The sequence below is a fragment of the Filicampus tigris genome, chromosome 2 (assembly GCF_054856515.1).
Source record: "Filicampus tigris isolate MCC_2025a chromosome 2, RoL_Ftig_1.0, whole genome shotgun sequence".
Lineage (NCBI taxonomy): Eukaryota > Metazoa > Chordata > Actinopteri > Syngnathiformes > Syngnathidae > Filicampus > Filicampus tigris.
This window is the reverse complement of record NC_141218.1, coordinates 38406679-38434528: the sequence shown is the minus strand read 5'-3', so window position 1 is coordinate 38434528 and position 27850 is coordinate 38406679. Positions and strand designations below refer to the sequence as shown.

At 40.0% G+C, this 27850-nt stretch overlaps 1 protein-coding gene across 3 annotated transcripts; it reads left to right on the top strand.

Moving 5' to 3' along the window:
- Positions 1-284: 284 nt before the first annotated feature.
- Positions 285-27850, top strand: elf2a (E74-like factor 2a (ets domain transcription factor)). Of its 3 annotated transcripts, none has more exons than XM_086024123.1 (9): positions 285-595; positions 7543-7626; positions 10820-11159; positions 15632-15736; positions 19086-19202; positions 21450-21533; positions 24470-24662; positions 25848-26078; positions 26771-27850. In XM_086024123.1, the coding sequence occupies exons 2-9, from the start codon at positions 7552-7554 to the stop codon at positions 27282-27284; spliced, it is 1659 nt and encodes a 552-aa protein (XP_085880249.1). In that variant the 5' UTR covers positions 285-595; positions 7543-7551; the 3' UTR covers positions 27285-27850. The 3 variants fall into 3 exon arrangements, with proteins under 3 accessions (XP_085880249.1, XP_085880251.1, XP_085880250.1); XM_086024125.1 differs by having other exon boundaries at positions 287-595; positions 19089-19202; XM_086024124.1 differs by lacking the exon at positions 285-595 and adding an exon at positions 1388-1433.

Genomic DNA, 27850 nt, shown 5'->3' with positions numbered 1-27850 from the left:
AATCCATACAGTACAATACTAGGAAAAACTAACCTGGATAGTGAACTAAATAAATGCCCACCATTGCAAATCAGCTCCTTTGCCAGGTTAACTCTGGCAAGACTCAGAATAACCCCATAATTATTTCCTCAGATTTAAATGTATTTGATTACTGGTTAACTCATTTATTCAATAACTGACAGAAAGAGTTCTACTATTTAGATAATTTTTCCGTGTTCACTCCCAGGATATTTTTTGCCAAACGCTTTCATATTGTGATTGCGATTATGGGGTTTGTCCTCGTGACGTCATAGCGGTCGACGCTTTGACCCGCAGTATCAGTTTAACTGCGCGCCGGAAAGCTACATGGTAGCAAAGTCTTGACACAAACCAAAACAAAAGTAAGGCATGCATACGACATTGTAATCCGGAATCAAACGCGCTTTCGAGGACCGTCTGTAAAGTGCTTCGAGGGGTACAGGAATTGGAAAACATTGTTTCGTAAAGCGAAATTGTCTTTTTTTCCTTTTTTTTTTTGCACCGTCAACTTACGGCTAAGTCAGGCCCAGATAGCGTTAGCTGTGGAGCGTCCTTTTTGATTGCACAGCAAAGCAAGGTAAGAAGAAACTAATAGCACACCAAAAGGTTGGGATTGCACGTCTCAATTCCCCAAAACAGATGATTATGATGATTATGCTGCTCTTTCTAAGCAAGGACTTCTGTTTTATAGAACGATAAGTATCACGCAAGGTTGCTAATTGCTAACGCTAACAGCGCTACGCTACATTCAATCACAGGAAATGTAGACTCAACGAGTAAATATATATCTTTTGTCATAAATGTTTTACTGCTATCAAAGGGAATAGCGTTTTAGTACTCGTAGTTTAATTGACAAACCATTGTTGCATCCTCGCTAAGCAGTTGCTGATGTTGGATCAGTGTCAGGTAGCAGCAGAACCATGCCGCACAGAAAGTAAACATTAACTTGCGGTAGGCTTCATTAATCAGTTTCGTGCTAATGAACATGGTAAATTGATGGTATTTATATAATTCTTAACTGATGCCAGTAAATGGTTCTGTTGACCCTGAACCAATTTTGAACTTCAATTGACACAATCCAGCCATCAATCCGCCGGGTACGTTATAATGATTGACTTTCAACAAGAGCATAGTATTGGCAAATTACCGTTTATTGTATAGAGGAGGAAATTCTCTGTGTCAGACACCCACCCGTGTGTATGAACAGTAGAAGGAAAAGGGAAGTTAATATTTTTGGATGTCTTAATATTTCTGTATAAATTGGTTATAAACTCTTCATCTAAATCACAGGACTACTCAGTGTCTGCTTAAACCAGGGGTGTCAAAGTCAAATGGACGGAGGGCCAAATACCAACTCGAAAGTAAAAGTCTACTAAGGCTATTGCTTTGGCATCGATGACTCAATGTATTATTTGGTAAGCTTTATTTTGAAGTTAGCCTTTGCAGAGGAGGCGTGTTCGTTTAGTATGTTTGCAGCATCCTTGACATGTGACATTTGTCTGAATGACGGTGTTGGGACAATAGGCAGAAAAAAATCCTATATCATTATTTGAGGACTTGTTTTACCCCAAGTTGCCTAAATACGTAAGTAAGTCTCATACATGTGATTTATGTGATCCATGAGGGTTTTTCAGCTTTCTCTGCTGCTATTACAGTGAATGCGAACTAATCACATTGCCTTAATGTGAATGCGCACAGTTTTATTTTTTTTCCACCAACCATTCTGTGGATCGCGCCCGGCCCGAACAGTGATGCTTGATCCGTACGGATCACGGATCAAAGATAATCTGTTGCACCACTATATACAGCCACATATTTCTTGTACTGTCATTCTGTAAATAAAACTGTCACTAAATGATTGTATTTTTCGAATACTGTGCCAAGACATGGTGTTCAATAAATTAAAACTGAAATAAAAACAAATAAGATGTGAATATTTTTCCACTTGGAACTATTCCAGGAAACAAAAGTACAAATCAAACAAACATTTAATGTTGTTCGGCGTCTTAATGGTGGCGCGTTTGTTGTTTTGGCTGAGACGCAAATGTTCCTGACAAAATATCCAGAATGTTCCTGAGAGGTGCTTCCAAGGCCCTGGAGATCTTGCTGTCATCAATGGAAAAGTGACTTCACGGGTTCATCAAGATATTTTGCCGAACTTGAGGCCAACTGTCCAACAATTGTAACTCAAAAGAGGATGGATGTTGCAACAGTACAACGATTGATAACGCAGAAGCAAATGAACAGCAGAATGGCGTCAGAAGAAGAAAATGACCCAGTCAAAGTCCTGACCTCAAAACCAATTGAGATCACGTGGCCTTTCCTCGGTCTACTCACAGCAAACTTCCCAGGAATCTCACTCAACCGCAACAGTTTGAAGAGAAATGCTCCAAAAATCATCCTGATCGTTGTTCACAATTGATCTGCTACTGCAAACATTTAGTTGAGGTTATTGATGCCAATGGAAGCCCAACCAGTAATTCACCCACTTTTTCCTGTCAGTCCTGTGTATGTTCACATGCTATGGTGTACAAAAATATGAGGAAAAAAAGATACCGTATTTTCTGGACTATAAGCCGCGACTTTTTTCCTAGGTTTTGAGGCATGCGGCTTATAGTCTGGTGCGGCTATTCTGTGGATTTTTCTTCCACCGCTCAGGACGCTCTAACCGGAATTACAGTACAATTCAATACAATACATTTGCTGGATGTGACAGCAGGTGGAGGAGTTCAACAGGCGAGGGCGCTATGCACTAGGTTTTATTGCAGTAGGTGCAGTAATTTGATTTGATGTTTTCCGAGAGGTCCCTGAAGTGCACATGAATGTCATTGGCTGTTACATATGATCTGTTGTTTATATGTGATTTAGTAAAGTTGGCAGCACGTCGTGTGTTAGATTGGCTGATTTTATTAACATAAAACAAGACAGGTGCATATGTAGAATGTAGTAGAACAATAGATGGTGGAGTCTGGTGGACATTAGCTGACAAACTGGAGCGGCAGTCGGCAGTGAAATGACGATAAGTACTGTTTATTTTCTCTTGGTTCTGTTCCGTATTAATCAGCAACGTTGCTGCACTGTTAGGAAAGAATCTGCTCAGGTACATACGTGTACATTTACAGTTCATAATCGTTCTGTAAATGCAGTAAATATAAACGTTTTCAACATAGATTTGTGCGGCTTATATATAGGTGCGGCTTATATACGCATATAGGTCATGTTGTGTTAACTTGTAGTACTGAGATTTCTCATTCCTAAACGCAACACTCGGTGGGGAGTCACAGCGACCGTGATGCAGCACTTCCTATTGCTGCTCGATGTTTGCTGACTAATGCCTCCATAATCCGTAGAAGACGCTACTGTATGTTAGCGTACCACAACAAGACATACACGGTAGCCTGTGTGTGCTAACTAAAGCTAGCTTTCACAAACAACTGTCCCAATGTAGGAAATAAAATCGGGCATCTACTGATAACATTAGCGCTAACCCGGAGCAATGACGCCATCCACATCATGGATTACCACTACTGCGCATGTGCGATGCAGAGAAGTCGGACGCTTTTTCGAGGGAAAACACAGCGGCAAATAATTATACATATATAAATAAACGATACGTGCACTATTAAAATTAACTGTCGACGATTTTGAGCGTTGAAGTTGTCGTGTTAGTAATCTAATCTTGGCAGTTCTAGTGTAAAGTAATTTACCCAATATGCGCATGCCGTTTGTTTACAGCTGGTTAACATGGCGTTGTGAATCGATCCTTTTATTTTTTTAAGCATTTATGTCTATATAAAATCGATTTTCGATAAATCGTTACATCCCTAATGTTTATATAGACTGACAGGCATGTATGCACACACATAGCATTGCATTTCATCACCTTCCTAAAATAAAGGCCGAAGTGATGTTTTGTGAGGGGGGCAGGGGCGGAGCCAGAACTTGGTGGGCCTGGAAAAATCAGGGTGGGCCTGAATATTTCTCTCACTTCGCACAATCCTCCTGTCCAGACACATTGTATATTTAAATAAAATGACAAACCAAATAATATGAAGTTCAGATCTTCCTTAGACAACCGCAAGTATGCCGTTCTTAATATTCAATTTAAAAAAAACACAAATTATTTCATAATTTACTACAAATGTAAAAATAGATATTATTTCATGAATCTCACTGAGTGGGCAGTCTCTCAATCTGTTACTGTTACATGTTACTGCGTATATCTACATAGGTTTGATTCTAAATGTTTGCCGTCAATGTTATACATTAATGGCCACATTATGCCGCCGCCCCTGTGTGACCTATATCTTTGCTACTGTAACAATGAAAATTTCCCCACTGTGGGATCAATAAAGGCATTCTTATCTTATTCTTATCTTAACGTTCAACTTTCTTCTTCTTCTATTTTATTCCTCACACTTTTTTGGCATTCTTCTATTTACATATTTTTCAACCGATTCTCGCCATTCCAACTTCAATGTATTCCGAAAATTCACGGCCTCCGGGGTCCTTTTCTTTCATTCAAAAAATTTACGGTTACCACAAAATTCCCCGTTTTTCACCCCAAAGAAACCCATTCATTTCCAATGGCACATTCCAATTTAAAATTCACAAGATTTAACTCATTCAACTCACATTGGTAAAGCTATTCAACACACCACAATTCCTATTTCCCAAAAATTCAACTTATTCACCTGGAAAAAAACCCACAAAATTCCACCATTCATTCCCATTGCCATATTCAACAATTCACATTTACATCATTCCAATTTGAAATTCACAACATTCATCGCATTCAACTCATATTGATCAAGCTTTTCAACACACCCCTTATTCCTATTTCCCACACATTCAACTCATTCACCCTTAAAAACCCACAAAAATTCAACTATTCACCATTCATTTCCATTGGCACAATCAACTTTTCACATTGACACCATTCCAATTTCCACAAATTCAACTTATTCAACTCACATTCACTTTTCAGAACCCCCAAAATTCCTACTTACCACACTTTCAACTCATTCACCCTGAAAAAACCCACAAAAATTCCACTATTAACCATTAATTTTCATTGGAACATTCAACTTTTCACATTTACACCTTCCCAATTTCCATATATTCAAGTCATTCAACTCACATTCAGCTTTTCACCACCCCCAAAATTCCTACTTCCCACACATTCACACTTAAAAAAAACAACACAAAAATTCAACTATTCACCATTCATTTCTATTGGCAGATTTAACTTTTCGCATTTTCACCATTCCAATTTCCACAAATTCAAGTCATTCAAGTCATTCAGCTCACCTTCAGCTTTTCAACACCTCCAAAATTCTGACTTTCCACACATTCAACTCATTCACACTTAAAAAACCCACAAAAATTCAACAATTCACACCATTCATTTCCATTGGAACGTTCACCTTTTCACATTTACACCTTCCCAATTTCCACAAATTCAAGTCATTCAACTCATTCAACTCTCATTCAGCTTTTCAACACCCCCAAAATTCGTCCTTCCCACACACAAAACTTATTCACACCTAAAAAAAAACACAAAAATTCAACTATTCACCATTCATTTCCATTGGCAGATTTACCTTTTCGCTTTACACAATTCCAATTTCCATTCAATTCCAGTGGACCGGTGTTATTGCCCCGAGGTCAGTGCGGCGGCCATCTTGGACAGGCGGCCATCTTGGGCAGGGACATTAGATAGACTGGGGATACTCACCCTGAGGTCTCCCCAGTGCAGCGGCCATCTTGGACAGGGACATTAACTAGACTGGGGATACTCAACCCGAGGTCTCCCCTGTGCGGCGGCCATCTTGGGAAGGGATATTAGCTAGACTGGAGATACTCACCCCGAGGTCTCCACAGTGCGGTGGCCATCTTGGACAGGGACATTAGCTAGACTGAGGATACTCACCCCGAGGTCTCCACAGTGCGGTGGCCATCTTGGACAGGGACATTAGCTAGACTGAGGATACTCACCCCGAGGTCTCCCCAGTGCGGGGGCCATCTTGGGCAGAGACATTAGCTAGACTGGGATACTCACCCCGAGGTCTCCCGAGTGCAGCGGCCATGTTGGGCAGGGACTACTGGGGATACTCACCCAGAGGTCTCCCCAGTGCGGTGGCCATCTTGGGCAGGCACATTAGGTAGACTGGGGATACTCACCTCAAGCTCTCCCCAATGCGGCGGCCATCTTGGGCAGGCACATTAGGTAGACTGGGGATACTCACCCAGAGGTCTCCCCAGTGCGGCGGCCATCTTCGGCAGGGACATTAGGTAGACTGGGGATACTCACCTCGAGGTCTCCCCAATGCTGCGGCCATCTTGGGGTAGGACCCAAAATCAACAGGAATTGACCCAAATGACCCGGAAATGGACCGTAAGTGACCCAAATGACCCGGAAATGAACCAGAAGTGACCCAAATGACCCGGAAATGAACCAGAAGTGACCCAAATGACCCGGAAATGCACCGGAAGTGACCCAAATGACCCGGAAATGCACCAGAAATTACCCAAATGACCCGGAAATGCACCGGAAATGACCCAAATGACTCGGAAATGCACCGGAAGTGACCCAAATGACCGGAAGTGACCCGGAAGTGAAGTTTTTCCTTACTTCCTCTTTTCTTCCTCCCAGTCTGTTTATTATGTCCTCAGTCCAGGCCATTGTACATCTTCAAGATCATTCAACTACATTCCACTTCATTCAGTATTATTAAACTTCATTCATCTTCATTCAACTTCGTTGCACTTCATTCAACTCACATTGGTTAAGCTTTTCAACACACCTGCAATTCATACTCCCCAAAAATTCAAATTATTCAACCTTAAAAAAAACATTACATTTATCATTCAGTCCCGCTTCCAAATTCAATATTTCAGTTTTACAGCCTTCCAGTTAGGTCCTTGATGGTCTTGTGGTACACACGCTGAGTTGTGTGCAGGCAGCGTTGGATCGATTCCCCTTCATTCCACAACATTCCACAATTTTTCATAGAGTTAATTCAACTTCATCGCACTTTATTCAACTTTATTCAGTATCATTCAACTTTATTCCACTTTATTGAACTTTATTCAACTTCATTCCACTTCATTCAACTTCATTCAACTTCATTCAGTATCATTCAACTTTACGCAATTTCTCCAGAAATTGCATTCTCTAGTCAATAATGTTGCTTTTAGAAGGTATAGTGACCTGCACATGTTTACATTTTTTCAATTCATGAACAGTGATATTAACTGATTAGGTACCAGATGTTTTCAGACCGTCTTTTACCCAAACGTTTAAAATTAATGTGGAAAAAATATAAATAAATTGCTGGGATTGAATGGCTGGACTGTGAAAATACATATAGATGTGCCTTTGGGTCTTTAACGTGGCCCACATCTTGACAGGTCTCCATACAATACAGAATATGAGATTAGAAAGGTATTTTTTGGAAATGCTTCACCTTTAGAGTTGCGGTTTTCTGTTCTTGAACTAATACAAGGTCTCTTGTTTTCTAGGAATGAGTGATGACCTCTGTGGTGGTGTCCGATGGAGGAGGGAATATTGTGGAGTATGTCACTATGGTGGAGGAGCCTCAACAAGTACGAAAGTCTCCACAATTGCTGTGATGAGAATCACTTTACGGTGGTGGAAAAATATGTTTGTTTCAGTATAATGGAAAATTCCAAATAGAACACAATCGGTATCATGACACTGGGTGACGTAGTTGTAATTTTTATACAATCGTTCACATTGGAAATAATGTAATGTTTTTCATATTAAACTGTTGGTACTACAAAAAATATCTTAACATGCATAACTGCAATACAAGTATTGAGAGAAGTGAAGTTGCTTGACAGACATATAATCTCCAGGGCAGGGAATACAGTATCTGTTTGGCAGAATACAGTGGAACCTCCTTTATGAATTAACTGGTTTACAATCCGGTCTTTGCACAAAATTTTCAATTATAAATTACCTCTGTAATTGCACAATTTTTTGTTTGTGTCCTGGTATAGTAGCAAGCGGGGCTCTGTTGTGCTTTGTCTCGTGATACGTAAACATCATGGGCTCCAGTCAGACATTGCAAGTCGTGGTGAGCGGATCGATCCAAATAGCCAAAATATTAATTAAGTCGGTATGAATATCGAATTGATACGTGCACAATGAGATACTCTGTGCCTTCTGTCTCAGGGCTGAGCAGCCAGACTATTTTTTTTTCCAGAAAGAGAACAGAACTGCACAGAAGGGGAAACATGTTTCCCACATATTGTACTTGAAAAGGAATGTTTTTGTTCTTTGAGCAAAGTTGTTTATTGAAATAAAAAATGCAGAAAGGAAGGGCAATGAAGAGAGAACTATTATTACGTTTTGTGAGAGTAGTTTCTGAACAGTACCTGGAAAAAAATGTTTCCGGTGAAACGTTGTAGTAAACCTTGTTCGAATAATGTCCAGGCTTTTAACTATTCAATAATTTAAAAAAGCAAAAATCACAAAAACACATTTTATTGTGATTTAGAAATTAGATGATGCGTCTCCCATAATTATTGAAAAGTGACGGTACTAATAAATGCAAATCCCCGCCCCCCTCCCCCAAAAAATTAGCCCTTAATATAGCTCCAAAGAAAATGAAAATAGCTAGCAACAGTCTCATTAAGGAGTTTAAAAGTATTACTGTTGGGAAAAAATGAAGGAAATAATAGTTAAACGTGAATGGTGTTTGTGATCTCTCTGCCTAGTTTGGTTTGTCAAAATTTACCATCTGTACCTTGTAATAATACAATCTAATTAGCATAGTGCTTTTCTCAACACTCAAAGCTGCATAATGTAGGCACACACAAACAAAGCCATGTTAAAAAAATACATACCGGTTTGTATATACTTAACATATAGAGGTTGCACTGATCACAGGTCTCTGGCTGATCCCCGATCTTTAAAAAGCCTGACCTGCTGAACCCGATTTCCCCGTGCCCCATAACCAACAATGTTCCAATCTTGTTTTATGGTAAATGGTAAATTGACTGTCGCTTTTATAGCGCTTTTGTCGCCTAATTGTAAATGTTGTGAATTGTAAATTTGGTTTGATATGTATGGTTGAGCGTTCATACTGCAGCCGCATATACATATCCGATTTATAGACATACGAAAGAGGCCTGGGTCAGTAAAAAAAAAAAATAAAAAATCTGAATTGTACTGTTCACATTGCATGAAAAAAAGTCGAAATTGATCTGCAGTTTGAACATAGCCCTGATTAATGAATTATTGAAAAGCACACAATAAACAAAGGGGAGATCAGTATTTATTATCATTTTAGTGGTCCCCGAAATGATTATGGCTAAAAATAATTGGCATGGGGTTCTTCATTAAAACAAGTGAGCAATGCAAAGTAGGGATGCTCCGATCGATCGTGCACCGAAAATGATCGGCCAATTTTCGTGAAAAGTGACGTGAGCGGCATATTCGAACAATGCCTTTTATTGCCGATCAAATAATCAGATCACCCGCAGCTCATGCGGTGTGCTGTGTGTAGTTTGCGTCTTGTAATATATGCCATGAAAAGACACCTCGAGGGGGGAGCATGGCCACAAGTTTTAACACAACCAACTTAATCCGACATTTGAAGAACAAGCAATTGGAAGACTATGGTGAGTTTACGAGGCTCACTGCAGTGAAGCAGCAGCAGTTAAAAGGCAGCTAACGCAGCCCATGCTGAGCAACTCAAACCCATATCAGCGCGACAGGCAAAAGGCAACACAAATAACCAAGAAAATAATGATATTTATCGGAATTGATGACCAACCATTCTCGGTGGGGGAAGACACCGGATTCCGCCGTCTGCTCGCCCACTTCGAGCCTCGCTAGCTACGTGCTACCGGGACGCAAATACTTCACAGACGTAGCTCCACCAGAGAGTGTATTGTCGTATCGAAAGTTTCCTAAAAGAAGGCCTATTATCCTGTTTAAGTGTTAAATGGAGCTCGGATGTCAGTCCTGTGTCGATGTTGAGTCTAACAAGGGAGTGTTTCCCTCGCCTACTGCTTTTAATGACAATGTAGATAATATTGCATAATAGCAGTCACCATAAATAAATGGAAAAATATACAGGTATTCCATGTGATTGGAATCGGTATCGGCCGATCTCACTCATGCACGATCGGTGTCATAAAACCTGATCGGAACATCCCTAATGCAAAGTATATGTTAAAATTAGGGATGTAACGATTAATTGAAAGTCAGATTTAAAATCGATTCACAACGATTAATCAATTCTGTTATTTGAAAAATCGAGTTAATTAAATTCATCTAGAAATAAACTTTTTTTCATTCCAGATGAATAGCACATTTTGAATGTGTAGATCAAATTATGCTTTTGCGCCAAACATCATTGCGTATTGCGTTTGTGGATGGCTGCAGAACCACACTAGTGCACAGACAAACATGGCAGCAATTTTTTAAAAATTGAATCGAAACTTGGGAACTGAAAATCGAATCGGGGCTTGAGTGAATCGTTACATCCCTATTTAAAATGCTTTCTTTTTTCACGATGGATTTGAAGGTGAAGCACAAGGTTGGATAGCATGTTATGCAAAATAAAGGAAAATTGTCAAGTACAAACTAACAAAAAAACATTCTTTTGGACAGCTTTCAATCTCAAATGATGCATTTATGCCTTAAGTGTACCTGAACAAAATCAGAAATAAAATGTAGTGACATTTTTTATTTATTTTTAAAAAAGTGTAAAGATGAGCAAACAACCGACTTCACCGCCTTTTTTTGCATGTTTCCTAACTGCAGTGTGAGCAGCAGCCTGCTGAGGAGGGGGACGACGATGACGAAGTCATTGAGCAGGAGGTCGATGCTGTGATTGTGGGAGGAGGTGAGGAGGCGGCGGAAGAGGAGGAAGTCATTGAGCAGGCGGTAGAGGCAGTGATTGTGGGAGGAGGTGAAGAGGTGGAGAAGATGGGACGTGTGGTCGTGCAGGAGGATGGCTGTCCTGCGGTGATTGTGGAGGAAGTGGCCAGCGCCCAAGTGGAGGAGTGTTACTCTGCACAGGTGCTGGTGTATGATGATGAGACTTACCTGATGCAGGATGTGGCTGAGGAGCAGGAGGTTGTCACAGAAGTGGCCGAGACAGGTGAGACAATATCAGAATTACAAAATCATCATTTGGGTCCTTCCCTCGTTTGAAATGGCTGGATATTACACTGCATGTCCAATATACCGTGTTTTGGTTTGTATGAAGTTTTCTTTTTCACTCCACCACACAAACTCAAAATGTTACATTGTGTACTATAAAACGATGCTATTGCTGTTTGGCAATACGTATCTTTGTAACTCAGGATTTCTTAGGCGCTTTGAAAAAAAATTAAGAAAATGAAAAATTACATCTTTTTTTTTTTTTACCTGATCATCTGAAAATTACGTGAATGGATTGGGACTAGGGCTGCACAATGTTGGAAAAAAATGACATTGCGATTTTTGGGGGGTTTGCGATATATATTGCAATATTAAAAATAGAAGAATTTTCACCAGATGACTTGAATAGATTTGTTTGGGAATAATTTGGTTAACTCACCATGACATCCTTGTATTCATATTATATCGTTTAATCCAGACTAAGGGGGTTCATCTGTGAATGATGATTGCTGTATATAAAAGGGATCACAGAGGTCATGTCTCTGTAACATAATAGTTGATTTAACATTGTATTTCACACTTCAATGTAAACAGCAGCAAAATATTAAATAAATTTTAAACAAAAAAAATAAAAAGCAGGTGCACTAGACCCTTGAGTCATTTAAAAAAATAGAAGAAAATAAAAAACCTCTAAAGCAGCAGCAGTTATCAACCCCTTTAAACTAAACTATAAAATATAAAAAAAATTAAAAAGCAGGTGTACTAGCGCCTGAGTTGTTTACAAAAATATAACATTAAGATTAAAAAAAAAAAAAACCTTGTGAAACTGCAGCAAAGTTGTAAACAAGTTAGAACAAAAATATTAAAACGTAAAGAGCAGGTGCATTAGTCCCCTGAGTTGTTCACAAAAATATAACAATAACTAAAACGGTCTGCAAAACATATTGCATCCGTGATTTGTCTGTGCTGTTTGGACTTCTTATCATAAGGAGTTATCCTGGCGAAGGCGTCTGTAATTGTTTTTCGAGTAGATAAAGTTTCACCTCGGGTCCCACTTCTTAGTTTGTACTGCTCATACAGGGGCTTGTGACGGCAATTGCCGCACCATCAACGGCGAGGCACTGTTGGCAAAGGATGTTTTGTTGTTCTGAATCTTCCTTTTTATAGCCGAAATAATTTCATATTTTGGATGTTGACTTTCTTTTGGGGACTAAATCCACTGCCGCTTCTGCCACTGTCATCTCCTCCATGTCGCCTGTTAGTGTTTTCAGAGCAGACAGCAGTGGCTGTGAGAGTGGAGGTGGAGGGGCCGGTGACTGATTGGCAGGAGGGAGGTAGTGAGCGAGACAGGCTGTGTAAGAGCACGGAGTAGCTTGCTGCTTTTATGAAGCAAAACAAGTGTTCTAAGAAAAAAAAAAAAGTTAAAACATTGCACGTCCTACGATGTGACTATCGTGCATGCGCACATCGCAATCGCAATGTTCAAATGTGGGATCATTTCACTACAGCACTGCAGCACTGTCACTTAGAGTATTTTTTCCTCTGTACTATGTACAGGCCGAAATGAGTGTTCCTCATATTTTTTATGTAGATGTAGGTTGGTGTGTATACACATGTGTATATACACATGTTACTGCGTATATCTACATAGGTTTGATTCTAAATGTTTGCCGTCAATGTTATACATTAATGGCCACATTATGCCGCCGCCCCTGTGTGACCTATATCTTTGCTACTGTAACAACGAAAATTTCCCCACTGTGGGATCAATAAAGGCATTCTTATCTTATCTTATCTTAAATGACACATCGTGCAAGTCTTATTGGGACTACTCTGATTTCAGTCCCCTTCTATATGCTTTTCTCATTTTGACATCATGAGATACAGATGACACCTAACTATTGATCAACAGTACCTCAGCATTGTGAGCATTCAAATAGGATATTCTCAGAGCCAAGTGTCCACTGAGCTGAGTGCCACAGAGAGTCATCAGAAGGTTGCATCAGGGATGCAGAGAGACTGGAAGAGTCATACAAAGGCATAGAAGTGAATGTCCTTGGACACTTTTTAATTGAATCATGCATCAAATATCTGTTGTGGATTTTGCTGTTACACTCCTTGTTGGAGAACAACAAACATTGGCCAAGTACCTTCAAAAGTTTCAAGAATGTCAAATTAAGTTCACCTATAAAGGTTAAAGTATAGTGCATTTTAGGTTCATTCTGAAATGTCACCAGAAAGGCAAATATCCCAAAGTTTTTGTGTGTAGTATATTGTATCAGTGATTCCCAACCTTTATTAAGCCAAGGCACATGTTTTAAGTTGTAAAAATCTCATGGCACACCACCAAACAAAAATGTGACAAAAAATGCACACATACTTCAATAATATACATAGTATGAGCTAATAGAAGATCATTTATTTATTCTGTCTATGAGTCACTGTTATAGATAGAGGAACAAAGACACATTTGTGTTCAATAAATAATTTTTGAACCAATTAAGTGAAATTAGCTCATTTCCCGCGGCACACCTTAAGAGCTTTCGCGGCACGCTCATGTGCCCATCCATTCACACTGGTTGAGAATCACTGTATTAGATAATAGTTTTGTAAGCCTGCAAAGCAAAACTTGAAAGCAAAACATTTTTTTTAAAAACCTAACCTTATCTGTCATAAGACTAGTATTTATACCAGAATATGATATGATTAGACAAGCACATCCTAGTCATCAATATTTCAGTCGATTTCTCCACTTACCAAATATTTTATTGTATGCATTATGTTGACTAATGCAATGTTTTTGCCATGGTAAATGTAATTGCATCGCTAACCAGTAACATGACAATTTGCAATTTAATCAAATGCAGGGAAGGGCAACTGATGTTGTGACTGTTTTTCCCCAAACACCCCAAAATCTTAAAACTATTTAGCACATACATATGCATGTATTTTGTCCTTGTTTAAAATGGCATTTTTCTCATCTGGTTAGGAAATGCATGGTCCTAGGGGGGTTTAATTGAAATTAGTGATGTCAGCGTATCCAATTGTCACGATACGATAATATCACGATATGAACCTCACGATGCGAGAATTATCACAATATTGTGGGGAGGGTGGCGATATATAAAAAAACTCACATTGCTGTTTAAAAGCTCACGATAATGTAAAAAAACAAACAAAAAAGCTCAATATAAAAAAATCACTATATTCAGTTTTTGTACATAATAACACTTAATTGCTTATGCATGCACACGTTGTGAATTGGGTCAATTTGTGGCAGTCATGTTGCCCTTCATCTGGCGATTAGCGTGGCTTTTAACCCATTAAAGCATAAAGCGCCTGGCTCAACAGCTCCCCAAAACCTAGGGTCGTCTTTGGAATTCCCCTTGAAAACCTGAGGTTCCCCCAGAAATTCAGCACCTACAAAATAATCTCTATCTCAGCCTCGCTAACAGACAGAAACATAATTCCACAAGAATTTGATAGCTGAAACATGTGGCTTTCACACAGCCCCGAATGTATTATTTACTGTTCCACCCACAAAGATGTAAAAATAAAGTTTTAGTGCAAGAGACGCACTGATCTTAATTAAAAAAAAATTGAGTGCTGATTACCATCCTCTATTCTGTTACAAAGACGTCAATATTGTCATTGTCTACAAAAATATATCTTAACCATATATCTCATTCGACTGGTTCAAAGTCCACAAGCGCGTCGTCTATATCACTGTCGTTACTCATTTCAGAGTGTCCGCCATTATGACTCGAAAGACGAAAACATTGGTAGCATCAAATTAAACAGCACTAATAAACTAATCACCAGACGGTGCTGGAACTGTACAAATGGAAAACAACTTGGGCTTTGAAACAGATTTGCTACTATTAATATCATGACATGACGACGACGATATATTATGGCAATTTTGATATCGCGATCACGATATTGCGATATTATGACATCCCTAATTGAAATAAATCCATCTAAATGAAAAGGATCTAAGTCTTTTGTCCTGTGTTAAATAATACTCTGAGGTCTCTTAAAAGTTATCCTCTCTACACCAAGCACTTTTGAGCTTAGGAATACTTTCAAAGGCTAAGGTGTTGTATGAATAGTGTTTATCTTTACTGGGTTCTCCTCTCACAGCTGCAGGCATGTCCCCTGCAAAGTGTGGATGTTGCCTTTCAGAATTGCATCACTAGAAGCTACTCTTTACACTACAATTTTTTATGAATATTGACCCTGATCTTTATTTGAGTTGCTTTTCATGCTGTCATCAGTCTTTGGTCCGATTTTGTAAGTATGAGAGCAGCACCCTGAAGGAAAAAGGGTGCCTTACAGATACAGCCTATTCATCATGGTGTTCTATTGCTCTTAGTGTTTTTCCCCTCTCCTCTCAGCCTCAAAATGGCTTTACTGGACTGTTTTGAGTCCCCTTACATATTTCCTTTTCAACTTCTGTGTCTTCTTCAGTGGAGATGTCGAGTCAGGACATGGTGTGTTTTGATAAAACTTTTGAAGCAGCTGAAGCTCTTCTGCATATGGAGTCTCCCGGAGGGTTACATGACCGCAACACAGGTAACAGCACTTGCATTTCCTTAACTGTCAGCATGCATTGGTATTTCCTCCATAATACTGTGACGGGGGCCTTACTTCAGCTTTTTTCTGAAGAATATACAGTAGGCATATCACGATATCCAAATGCCCGAAACGATAATATCACGAGGCTTTGAAACAGATTTGCCGCTATTAATATCGGGACATGACGACGCCGATATATCGTGGCAATTTTAATAACGAGATATCACGATATTGCAGATATTCTGACATCCCTAATATACGGTGGTACCCAGACGGTTAACAACAAAACATTTCTCACCAAAATTGCCATTATAGTTAATGTTTAACCCTTTAGGCGCCAAGTTTTTTTTAATAAAATATTCCATCCATCCGTGATCTCAACCGCTTATCCTCACAAGGGTCGCAGATGCGCTGTAGCCTATCCCAACTGTCTTCGGGAATTAGGCAGGGTACACCTGAGCTGGGCTCCAGCCAATCACAGCAATAACATTCAGTTTTGGTATTTCAGAAGGTTGTAGGTTGAAATGGATAGAAATAAAGGCAAACCCTAAATGTTGCTTGTTGCCCTTTTGCTACTTTGGCGCTTACAGGGTGAAGTAACTAACCTTTTAAGAAACCTTGAGAAGAGGCCACGGAGGAAGGTCTTAACATGAATGAAAATGCTAAAAATTCTGCACACACATCAGGCCAGGAAATAAATTTCAACTTATTGTGTAATTTTCAAAAAATTGTAATTCCAATGTGCCAGTGCCCCAAGTGCCAATGTCCCAACTCGCCAAAGTGGCCCGGGCTGCGTGGGCCCTCATAGCTGCTCATGATGACAAATGCTAAAATTTCACTTGTCATTGTTTTGTTTTCAAACAAAAACAAAAGGTGCAGAGTGTTCCCAGGGTCAGTAGAATCTCTTTTAAAATGAACTCAAAATTAAAAGAAATAGTTCCATGAAGTTAACACAGTTTTAAATTGATTTATTATCGTCTGTCATATTTAAAATAAATAAAAAAAGGCAGATACCGATATTTGTCAAAATGCTGAATATCGGCGCCGGCCGATAATCGATCTATCCCTAGTTTTGGGTCGTTGTCTTTTTGCATGATGAAGCTTTTCCCGATTAGTTTTGGATGTATTTTTCTATAAATTGCCAGACAAAATGGCGTTGTAGACTCTAGAATTCATTATTATGCTACCATCATGAGTTGCTTCATCAATCAAGACTAGTGAGCCCGTTCCAGAAGCAGCCATGCAAGCCCAAGCCATTTCTGTGTTTTGGATCACAAGCATAATTTTCCCCCTCTCTTCCCAGCCTCAAAATGGTTTGCTTTTCATCCATACACAGCTCTTTGGTCTTCATGTTTGCTTAACAGCAAATGCATTTTCACAGATGAAATCCAAAGCCAAAAACACCCATCACTCACGTTCCAGTGCTTTTATTCTCTTGCAAAGTTAGTAGGTTGCGATTCAAACAAAAGTTGTGTAGTTCTAGATGTAAATACCATGAAATGAAAGCTCAAATTCTGACCTTTTTTTCATATTCATCTTTTGATCTGAAACCCAGTTGTCAACAGTATACAAAACAAAAACAAAGGACTCAACCTTGCCGTTCCAAAACGTTTGGAGAAGACTGGTCAACTGTAATTCATGCACACCAAGAGAGTATTATTAGCGTGCTACACTTGCGTTGTATGAACACTGAATGAAGGTTAATTTAACTGTTTCAGCGATGGGCTATAGCCTTCTCTTCCACAAATAAACATTTACGGTGGCACCACTTAAGTCAGGAGCATGGATGTAAACAATATTATACATTACTCTGTGTACAAAGACATTGTACATTCCTTGAAAATGAGTTTTCCTACCCAGGGCTGTAGTTTTTGCACTGGTTGCATTGTTGCGCCCAACTTTTTTTCTTGGTTGCACCTACACTAAATTTAGGTGCACCTAAATTTTCATCTGCATCACATTCAACACCACAGTTTTATAGATTTAATCTTATTAAACGAAAAAAAGGTTGTACACTGTATTGACTGATAAATGATTAACAATCTGGTCAACAAAGTTGGCCAAGTAAGTACAATTCCATGACAGGTAACTCATTGAAAAGACGGAATCTTACGTGCTGCTGCAGTGCAGTAAAGAGACAGTAGCCTGTTTTTGACACAGGTAGGGTTGGGCAAAATGGCTGAAAAGTGTTTGTGTCGAAACATTTTTTCTTCTTGCAGAGGAACTTTGCAAATCAGAATCAACTTTCTAATTTTGTGGGGATTTTTTTTTTCCAGGGACCTGACGCAAAATTAACTATAATGAAATCAACAGTTTTTGATTCCTAAAGTCACATTGTATATAGCAGTAAACTGTGTTTTGTGAGCAAACCTAAAGTTTTAAAAAAATAATAATAATAAATTAGATCAACTGACTGTAATGTAACATTTATTGTGCAAATCATGACAACATTTATTGTGCAGGGTTGATTTGCAACGCCATGTTAACTATAGCTGCTCTCATGGCACGCCTTTCTGCAACGCACATGCGCAGTGGTGGTAATCCGGGTCATCCGTGATGTAAACCGTAGCATGATGGGTAATGGTGTCATTGAGTGAGCGTTAACAACAGAGTCCGAAAGTCTGCCCGGATTTCACAAAATGACTTAAAACGATGTCAAACTCCCTGTGATAGCAGCATGGCGGTGATAAACGAGCATCTAAAAAGGAAGCACGTTGTGGCTGATGCCCGATTTAATTTCTCACACTGGGACAGCCGTTTATGTAAGATAGCTGTAGTTAGCACACACAGATTCCCGTGTGCATCTGATGGAAGGCCGCACGCATGTCCCGTTGTGGTACGCTTACATATTGTAGCGTCTATTACAGATTATGGAGGCATTTATCAGCAAACTCATGTGTCGCGATTTACACATGATGATCCAATTACTCGACTAATGGCGACTACTGTTGGTGATTAGTTGACTAGCAAAATAATAGTTTGTGGCAGCCCTACTTGACATTGCGTTTGTGGGTGGCTGCAGCACCACTGCCGCACAGAGAAAAAGCATGGTAACAATTTTTTTTTTAAATCAAATCGAAAATTGGGAACTAAAAATGGAATGGAATTGGGACTTTAGTGAATCGTTACATCCCTAATATCGACCGATATGAATTATTTATATTGTGATGCGCTTTTCAGCCGTGTTGCCCAGCCCTAGAACTTGACACTAAAAGTACTTGTATAGCCAAAGTCTTTCTACTTTTGGCTTTCTACTTCATAGTAAGTTGTGGTTGATATTCTTATATTCTTCTTCTTTTACTACTGATATAAGAAAAAGTGTCATATGTATTCATTTGGGGCCCAGCAGAAGATGTGATGATGGAGACAATAGTGGAGGTTTCGACAGAGTGTGGACCAATCGAGGAGGAGGAATCCTTCCCCATCCCGCCTGATAGTGAACCTGTTGCCAAAAAGAAGAGAGGTCAGTGTCAAAGGTCTGTCATACTAACTGGAATGGTGCTAGGAATGTTCTCTTTTTGAGGCTTGATGTTAGCAGGCACATACACAGACAGACAGACTGCTTGAGTGTACAGTAGGGTGGTCCTTAAAATTAAAAGTTGGAAATTCTAAGGTCCAACTAGGGCTGCTCGATTATGAAGAAAAATATTAATCACGATTATTTTGGTAATAATTGAAATCACAATTATTCAAGCGATTATTTATTTTTTTCTACAAAACAAGAACAGGTTTAAACATGTACAAAATATTAAGACAAAATTCTTTGAAACGCTATAATTAAGTTTGTTTTGGACCCAACAACATTTATTAAATTATTATATTTTTTTAAATATGAAGTACAAATGTATGAATTAAAGTATGGTTTCCTTGTATGAACAAACGAGTTAACTTGCTATGCACTTGCCAATAATTTGACAAAGTAGTAAATTGCGAGCGTGTGCAGTGTGACTTGCGGGGTGCATTGGCTGGCTGGCTGGCTGTCTCGATAGCCAGATAGCTTGGAAAGGGCGGCGCGGCGGAGTAACTCGTGTGCGCATGCCTCAAAACAACTCAAAATTAGCATTAATAATGTTTTTTTTACAATTATGCCAATTTTGCAATCGTGGAGTGTAATAATCGAAATCGTAATTGAATTTCGATTAATTCCACAGCCCTAGATCCAACTGTCTAAATTTGCTGAAATAGTTGAAAAAACTCTTCTGGTGAGGTTTTGTCTAAATCAGACAAGATTTACCCCTGCCTCAATGACCTTGAATTTTGCCCTTAAGACACCCAAGGTGCGTTTTTTTGTCTAGATGTAAGTGTGACATAATGATTGAAATTTGTATTAAAATAACAGTTTTAACATTCATCCATCCATTATCTACACTGCTTATCCACACAAGGGTCGCGGGGAGTGCTGGATTCTATCCCAGCTGTCTTTGGGCAGTAGGCGGAACCCGAACCATGCGATTGGCTGGCAACTCAATCCTAATTGGGTTGCCAGCCAATCGGAGGCCACACAGAGACAAACAAACATCTGCATTCACAACCACACCGAGGGGCAATAAAAGTGCCCAATCAACCTACCATGCATGTTTTTGGAATGTGGGAGGAAACCGAAGTACCCAGAGAAAACCCACGCAGGCACGAGGAGAACGTGCAAACTCCACACAGGGAGGTCGGAGCCTGGATCGAACCTACGACCTCTGAACTGTGAGGCGGATGTGCTAACCAGTCGGCGACTGTGCCTCCACAGTTTTCACATCAAAATATGAAATTGTCTGATAAACTTTAGCCCTGACTGTTAAATGCTGTTGGACTGTCTGTCTTCAAAACTCTTCATTTTGGAGTCCAAAAAGGAATTCTGTAGAATGTCGCAAAACAACTTGAAAGACAAGTTGCTGCTCATCACTGGTTAGCTCATGCTGAGCAAAAAGAAATACCTTATCCTCCTCATTCTTGACAATGTTTAATGTATTGGCAGCATTTCTTAAAGACTTCTTCGGGGATTGCCTGAGCATCACCCTGCCCCTTGTTTTGTTTGACATTCCTTAACTCATTGAGAAGCTATTCTATTTTTGCCAGGGTAGTTTCTCTTCATTCCAATGGTCAATCACAATGTTCGACACATCATTCACTGCCTCCTTCACGGACTTCTTGTTTTGCTCAATATGGCAGATCAAAAGTCCAAGTACTTCTTCAAAGTGAAGTTAAGAGCCACAAATGTCTTCAATTGGAGCAATCAGATAATTCTGCGTAGCTGCAGCCATGATTTAAAGATAACACCTCAGCCAAATGCCAAATCAAAACATCATGCGGTATAACAGCATGACTACAGTGCAAAACCAAATATTAACCAAAACCGTTATGTATTGATTTGGTTTACAATATTTGACCACAATGACAAGCTTGGTTTTGGAAAATTCTATCCCTGGACACAGTGGGATTGAGAAAACAAGGAGCATTTTAAACTTCAGCACTGATATGTTATTGTCCTTTTGTCAGCCATTAAATGAGGCTAAACGTCGAGATCATCGAGGCAGGAGTAAATTTTGTCAGAACTGGGAAAATTTCCACCAGCGGAGTTTTTCCCAACTATTCCAACAAATTCAGTGGGTTGGAGCTGAAAAAATATACATTTTAAAATGTACCCCTTTGGAAGGACCACTCTAGTGTACAGTGATATAAAGCTGGCAGATCACAAACGTGTTTGTTTTCCAAATACTAGGCGGACGTAAGACAAAGATGCACCAACCTACATCCAATGGGACCTTTGAGCTGGGGATTAAGAAGAGACAGCGGGAAGGAAAAGGTAGAGGGACGTGTATTATGTTCCGCCTGTTTTATTTACTTGTTTATTTTACTATTTATTCTGAACATGATCACCCTAGAAATCCAAACTACGGAGAAAGAGCCTCATCTTTCTGCGGTGGGAGGCATGTGAAAATGTTTTACTTTAAAGTAGAGATAGACCGATATGTTTTTTTCAAGGCCGATTATTAGTAGTCAAGGAGGCGGAGAACCAATATTTATTTTCAGTAAAAAGGAAACTATTGGCGTCAAAAAATAAAACAAATTAAAACTCTTAACTTTGTTGAAATGCCTTTACGCATGTTTGTTGGAACATTTTTTCAGATTTGCACTTTGTTGAAATGCCTTTACGCATGTTTGTTGGAACATTTTTTCAGATTTGCATAATGTTGCATAATGTTTTTTATTATTCTTATACATTTTTGACAAAATGCATCTTTGTTGTAAATTTCTAACAAATTCAGGGAGGACCCAGGGTCATCAGCATGTCTTCAAAAGCTACATGAAAATTTAAACAATTGCTCCCTATAGTTTTTGACAGTAAATAAAGTTCTCCAAAATTTAAAAATGATAGAAGTGTTAAAATTTCACTGATCTTTGTTTTGATTTCAAACAAAACCAAAAGGTGCAGAGTGTTCCCAGGGTTAGTAGAATCTCTACTAAAGTTAACTGAAAATGTAAACAACTAGTTCCTTGAAGTTGACTCAGTTTTAATTTGATTTATTATCAGCCATCAGATTTTTTTAAAAGGCCCATACCGATATTCAACGTTTTGATCGGCACCGGCCTTTTTTCGTTATCGGTGCCGATAATCGCTCTATCCCTACTTTAAAGCCACTCCTGTACAGAAAATGAAAATGACAGAAAAAAAAATTGTGAAAAATTACCAGTGGGATGGAGCCTGTTGGACTTCTTCCTGAAATGAGCATGTTGATTATTTTTTGTGAGAGAATATTGAGAAGCTAAGGCCTGTAGTTTGTGCTTTAGCACATTTAGTCTTTGTATTTCTGTGCGGCTGCCAAGATCCACCTAAAAGAGAGGCAATGGTCCAACTAGAATATCCCAAAGATTGTCATTGTTCTAAAAGCCCCTGTAAAATGAAAGGAATCTTCAAAATTGGACGCACCCAAGAAAAGTGTTTTGTTAACAACCTTGCTAAATTTGAAGTACATAAAATGTAGCTTCAAAATCATGACTAATCAAGCTGCTCGTTCTGCGCTGGCATACTTTGGGTGTGCCTGTTGAATGCTCTGAAACTTCACCCTACTCAACTGTCAAATACTGCGACTATGACCTGGACAAATGGATGCTACTTCATCTAGCGACTTTCATATGCCTACACAAAACTACATAAAGTATGTGAGCCGTGAAAATATATCCACTCAAAGCTTCCGGTGGCCTTGACTATATCCTACTGGGTTGTTGTGCGTCTTTTCTGCGACGAGGCGCTCTAAGGTGACCATGCCATGTCTTGTCTGTCCATCATCCCGAAAGCTTTGTTGCTTGTCAACATGCAGTATCGACAATTCCAGTCTTGCTTTTTTGCTGATTTCTTTTCACCAGTCGTCTCCCATGACACCCATTTTACTCAAACATCGGCTGATGTACCTTGACCTTCGAGTTCACGTTTAAATTCCTTGGAAGATGTTCTAGGCTCTCATGTTACTATTCGTATTGATACTGTTGTGCCATATTTTCTCAATTTGATGATGACTGTCTTCATTGTGTATATTTAATAATGTCTTGGAAAATCTATACCCTTCTCCGGACGCATGAATCATGAGGTCTCACTGATGCTGAGGACGCTCTCTGTGGACCATGGCTTGTGCTGTAAAACGGATCACAAAAATGTCAGGAAAAGCCTACTAGAAAGGCTGTCGTTAATCAGTGGCCAGTGTGATTGGTAAATCTGAACAGCCACATTCTCCCTTACAAGACGGTGTGCCATCTCCGTTGTTTTTCTTCCCCTCTTAAAGGTTTCTTTTAATTCAATGAAGTTGTACAGGTTAAAGGTCACATTAATGGTGGTAAAGGTTTCCAAGTTATTTATCTTGGTCTTATTTTTCCAATCACTAAAACCTGACATTTGAACACTGGTAGTTTGTAGACCTTTTCCTCTCTACTGTAGGTTGGCAGACACTGAGGTTTAAGGAGGTCGGCAAGCGTCGTGGCGTCTAATTGCGTCGTCTGATTGGTTTAGTGACCTTAGCGTCGCCACCGTCAGGAAGCGTCTGGTGGGCGTTTCAGGGTGTTGAATCGCCGTCGCCAGTCGTGACATTTGGTCACTCTTATTGGCTGCTAGCTATCAAATCAGCGCTCGGAACACCAACGGGAAGTGACAAATGCGGAAAAACAGTGAGCACGCCTCCACTGCCTTAATCTTCTTACAATTACAAGAGTAAGGGTTGACAACGTACGTTTTTCACGATACCGTGTCAAGAACTTTAGGGTTTACTTCTCGTGGGAGTTCATCGTGAGCGAAGAATATAGCTGAATGCATTGTTTAAATTTTTATAATCCACCCTCTTCCAACAGTTTTCCGGTTGGATTGTTTCTAACAATGAGAAATAGTGACCACCGCCGCCGATGGTATGGAAGGGTATTGCGTCATATGCATGTGCAGAATGTACTTAAATGGTCAGAGACTTTGTCTGTCGCCGTCATGTATTTTTCCAGCGTGACATGCCGACAGACGGCCCGAGGCCACAGGGGGTAAGCGTCGGTCACAGTTGGCCAACGTCGGCTTGGTCCGTCTAGGCCTTTACATGAACACCTTGATTTGTTTTCCAATGATGTTGGTTGTGTAAGACATGAAGTTAGCAATTCTATCAATTCATATCATGTTAGTTCCCATTTGCTTAGTTGGATATATTTGCCGACTTTTGGTAAGCATTTGCTTGCTGTCAGATTATTTGACATACTGTGTTTTTCTTTCAGGTAACACCACATACCTTTGGGAGTTTTTGCTGGAGTTATTGCAGGACAAAAACACTTGTCCTCGATACATTAAGTGGATGCAGAGGGAAAAGGGCATCTTCAAATTGGTCGACTCCAAGGCCGTGTCCAAACTTTGGGGAAAACACAAGAATAAACCCGATATGAACTATGAAACAATGGGCCGAGCCCTGAGGTCAGCCATTCTGCACAAACTAAAACTTCAATAATTTGTTGAATAGTGCTGCAACGGGTAAAAAAAAACAAAAAACTCATGGTTCGGATTGGATCACGGATTTGGGTCACGGGTCGGATTGTTTTTCGGATCAGCAAAAAAAACAAAAACAAATAGAACTCTGTCTATATTTTTTTTTACTAAAAAAAAAAAATTGCCCATTAACTCATTCACTGCCAGGCAAGAGCCTCTTTTATCCTAACGTTAGAAAAAAAAAAAATGGCTAGACTGTGAAAAGACAAATACATTTGTCAATGGCAGTGAATGAGTTAAAAAAATAAACATTCAACTCAAAATGTCAAATGTGCAATATAAAGCGGGATACCTTCTTATTTTACACATGGAGCGTGAATGACAAAGACCTCAAAGTGCAATTTAAGGCACATCCTCTTCCTTTAAACAGAGAGCGTGAATGATGTGGACAAACATTGAAAAGAAAAAGAACAGCTGTCGGACTACTTGGTGTTGCCAGCCGAGCACCGAGTGGCTGGCGGTTGGCCACCAACACCGGAGACTTGTGCCGTGTCATACAATGACTGTCATTAATTAACAGTATCTTAGCCTCCTAAATTTGCGCTTGAATATGACTGTGATGGCATTGTGTTGTGTTGCTAGCAACTATGTAATGACAATAAAAACTGTGACAAGGCAAGCCGGAATGCCAAAAAGATAAGTCATGCTAGCAGTCAGGGCACCATGCAGGCCAGCTTCAAAATAAAAGCCTACTGTGGCTACTGTATTGGTAAGCTTTTATTTTGAAGGTAGCCTATGCGTTTGCTGCGCGTTACGTTCTGACAATCTTTTCCGCTTTCTTGGCGTGTCTAATGACAGCGCACACACCAAATAAAATGTTGCCCGAGGCAGAAAAACAATCCTCTATAATTTTTTGGCAAGGTACCTGACTTATTCATGGACTCGTTTCACCCCTAGTTGCCCCCAAAATGCCCCCATACATGCGGCTTAACATGATCAACAGGAGTTTTCAAGTTCCTCTGCTGTTATTACAGTAAATGCCGACTGATCTTGTTGTCTTCACGTGACCTGATGCGTGATCCGTTCACGGATCAAAGATGATCCGTTGCAACACTACTATTAAACAAAAAAGCATGTTGTACGATGCGCTAAGCCCAGTGTGTTCATCTGCAGATACTACTACCAGCGTGGAATCCTGGCAAAGGTGGAGGGTCAGAGGTTGGCCTACCAATTCAAAGACATGCCAAAGAATATTCGGGTCATTGAGGATAACGTTGAAGGGGAAGACAGCGAGGGCGTGTTGTCCAGCCAGCAGGGTCCCGAAATCCTGGGCGGCACCACTGCTGCTGCCTACCACCCTCAGCAAACCTATGTCACAATCATCCCCAACACCACCACCACCAGGTCTCACGCTTTAGTGCACTTTTGGGATTTTTCATTCACTTTTGGATTTAGTTTGTCATAAGCCACAGAGAGAAACACGTCTATTTTTTTCAGTATATAACGGTTTAAAGGGGAAGCCAACCCAAACATATTTTTTCCAAAAATATGTTCTATGCAGACCCAATATTTGGGACAAGGCATTCTGATAAATATTGCGTTTGTGGAATATGAGTTAATCCACCAGTTTTTAACCATCACTGGGGGGCGGCCATTTTGTCACTTCTTTTGACCGAAAATGACATCACAGTTGCTCAGGGCTCAGGTAACGACCAATCACGGCTCAGCTTCAGAAAACAGGTGATCTGTGATTGGCCGTTGCCTGAGCCCTGAGCAACTGTAATGTCATTTTCAGTCGATAGAAGTGACAAAATGGCCGTCGGCTCGATTTTGCTGCTTAACTCATATTCCACAAACGCAATATTAATCAGAATGCCTTGTTTCAACAAGTGCGCCTGCATAGAACATAGTCTTGGAAAAAAAATGTTTTGGTTGACTTTATTAAACATTTTATGTTGGTCTTCTGAGTCTCTTTCTGCTATCTTGAAGTCGTTAAATACGGCTCAATAAGGTGTGTCCTTCTTGCAAAACACCAGATATTTGGTCGCAATGGTGGTGAACTGGTGTTAACAATTGTGTTTTTCCTTCTCCAACAGGCCCATTCGTGCCATGCCTGTGGTCATGACTAACTCTCTTGGTCAAGTGACCTTAAACTCTTCCGCTATCCTAACCACCACTGCAGGAGCTCCAGTTACGGTAGCTAGCGCTAGTGCGCCCCCAAAATTGGTCATCCAGACCCTGCCCACAATGCTGCCGTCTGGTTCCAAGGCAGGTGAGAAAATAACCATCATCACTATCCCAGCCAACCAGCTTGCTACGCTCATGCAGGCAAATCCGTCAAGCCAGGTGACCCAGCTCGTACAGGCCAAACCTGTCACGACACATCTAGCACAGGCTGTCACAAAGCCAGCAACAACCCCGACCGTCCATCTAGCCGCAGGCACACCAGTGCCACAGCTGATCCTAGCCAAACCGCAGCTCTCTGTTCAACATGTCCAAAGTCCCACCCAGCTAAAGGAGTCCTCCATCAGTCAGCCACAAGCAGCACAATCCGAGGTCTCGTCCCTCTCCAGTCAACCAGTAGCGCCAGAAGAAAGCCCAGCTTCCTGAGAAGTCAAACCTCATTTGGGATGGGTTCAGGGAAAATGACAGACTGTAAATGCTGCAGAGGAAGGCAAGTCATAGCAAACCCACGTCCCATACCCACTGCAGAGCACTTTGACTGGCCCAGGCTGCTGCCATTGTGGACAAATTGAAACCCCACACAAAAGGAATGGAACTGGTATGTGAACAAACTAAGCTCAAAGATGGGCAGCCTTAGATTGCAAATGAAACAACTAACATTTGCAGTCAGACAGTATGTAAACTCACTGAAAACATTTTGTAAATGGAAATCTACAGAGCATTTTGATACGCAGAAGGTATGTATTCTTCTCTTAGGCTGACTTTGTTTGGTTGATTTCATCTCTGTTTTACATCTGTTTTTGTCTGAAGATTTCTGTTCTTATCCTGCACTGTTAAAAAACACAGCTTTTTTCTTTTTTTACTGCAGTCTAAAAGGGAGTCAAAAGATGTCTATATCCAAATAACTTAGATTTGTGCTCCACATATGAAGTATAGTGTACTATTATTTCTTGTACTGTCCATTTTACTAAAGTGCTATAAAAACAAAAAAA

What these genes read in the sequence shown, in the direction of transcription:
- elf2a (XM_086024123.1), top strand. Translation starts at nt 7,552, where the DNA reads ATGACCTCTGTGGTGGTGTCCGATGGAGGAGGGAATATTGTGGAGTAT. An exon ending in CACAGAAGTGGCCGAGACAG is followed by an intron (nt 11,160 to 15,631) that starts GTGAGACAATAT and finishes TGTCTTCTTCAG; the next exon opens with TGGAGATGTCGAGTCAGGAC. An exon ending in CCCAACACCACCACCACCAG is followed by an intron (nt 26,079 to 26,770) that starts GTCTCACGCTTT and finishes CTTCTCCAACAG; the next exon opens with GCCCATTCGTGCCATGCCTG.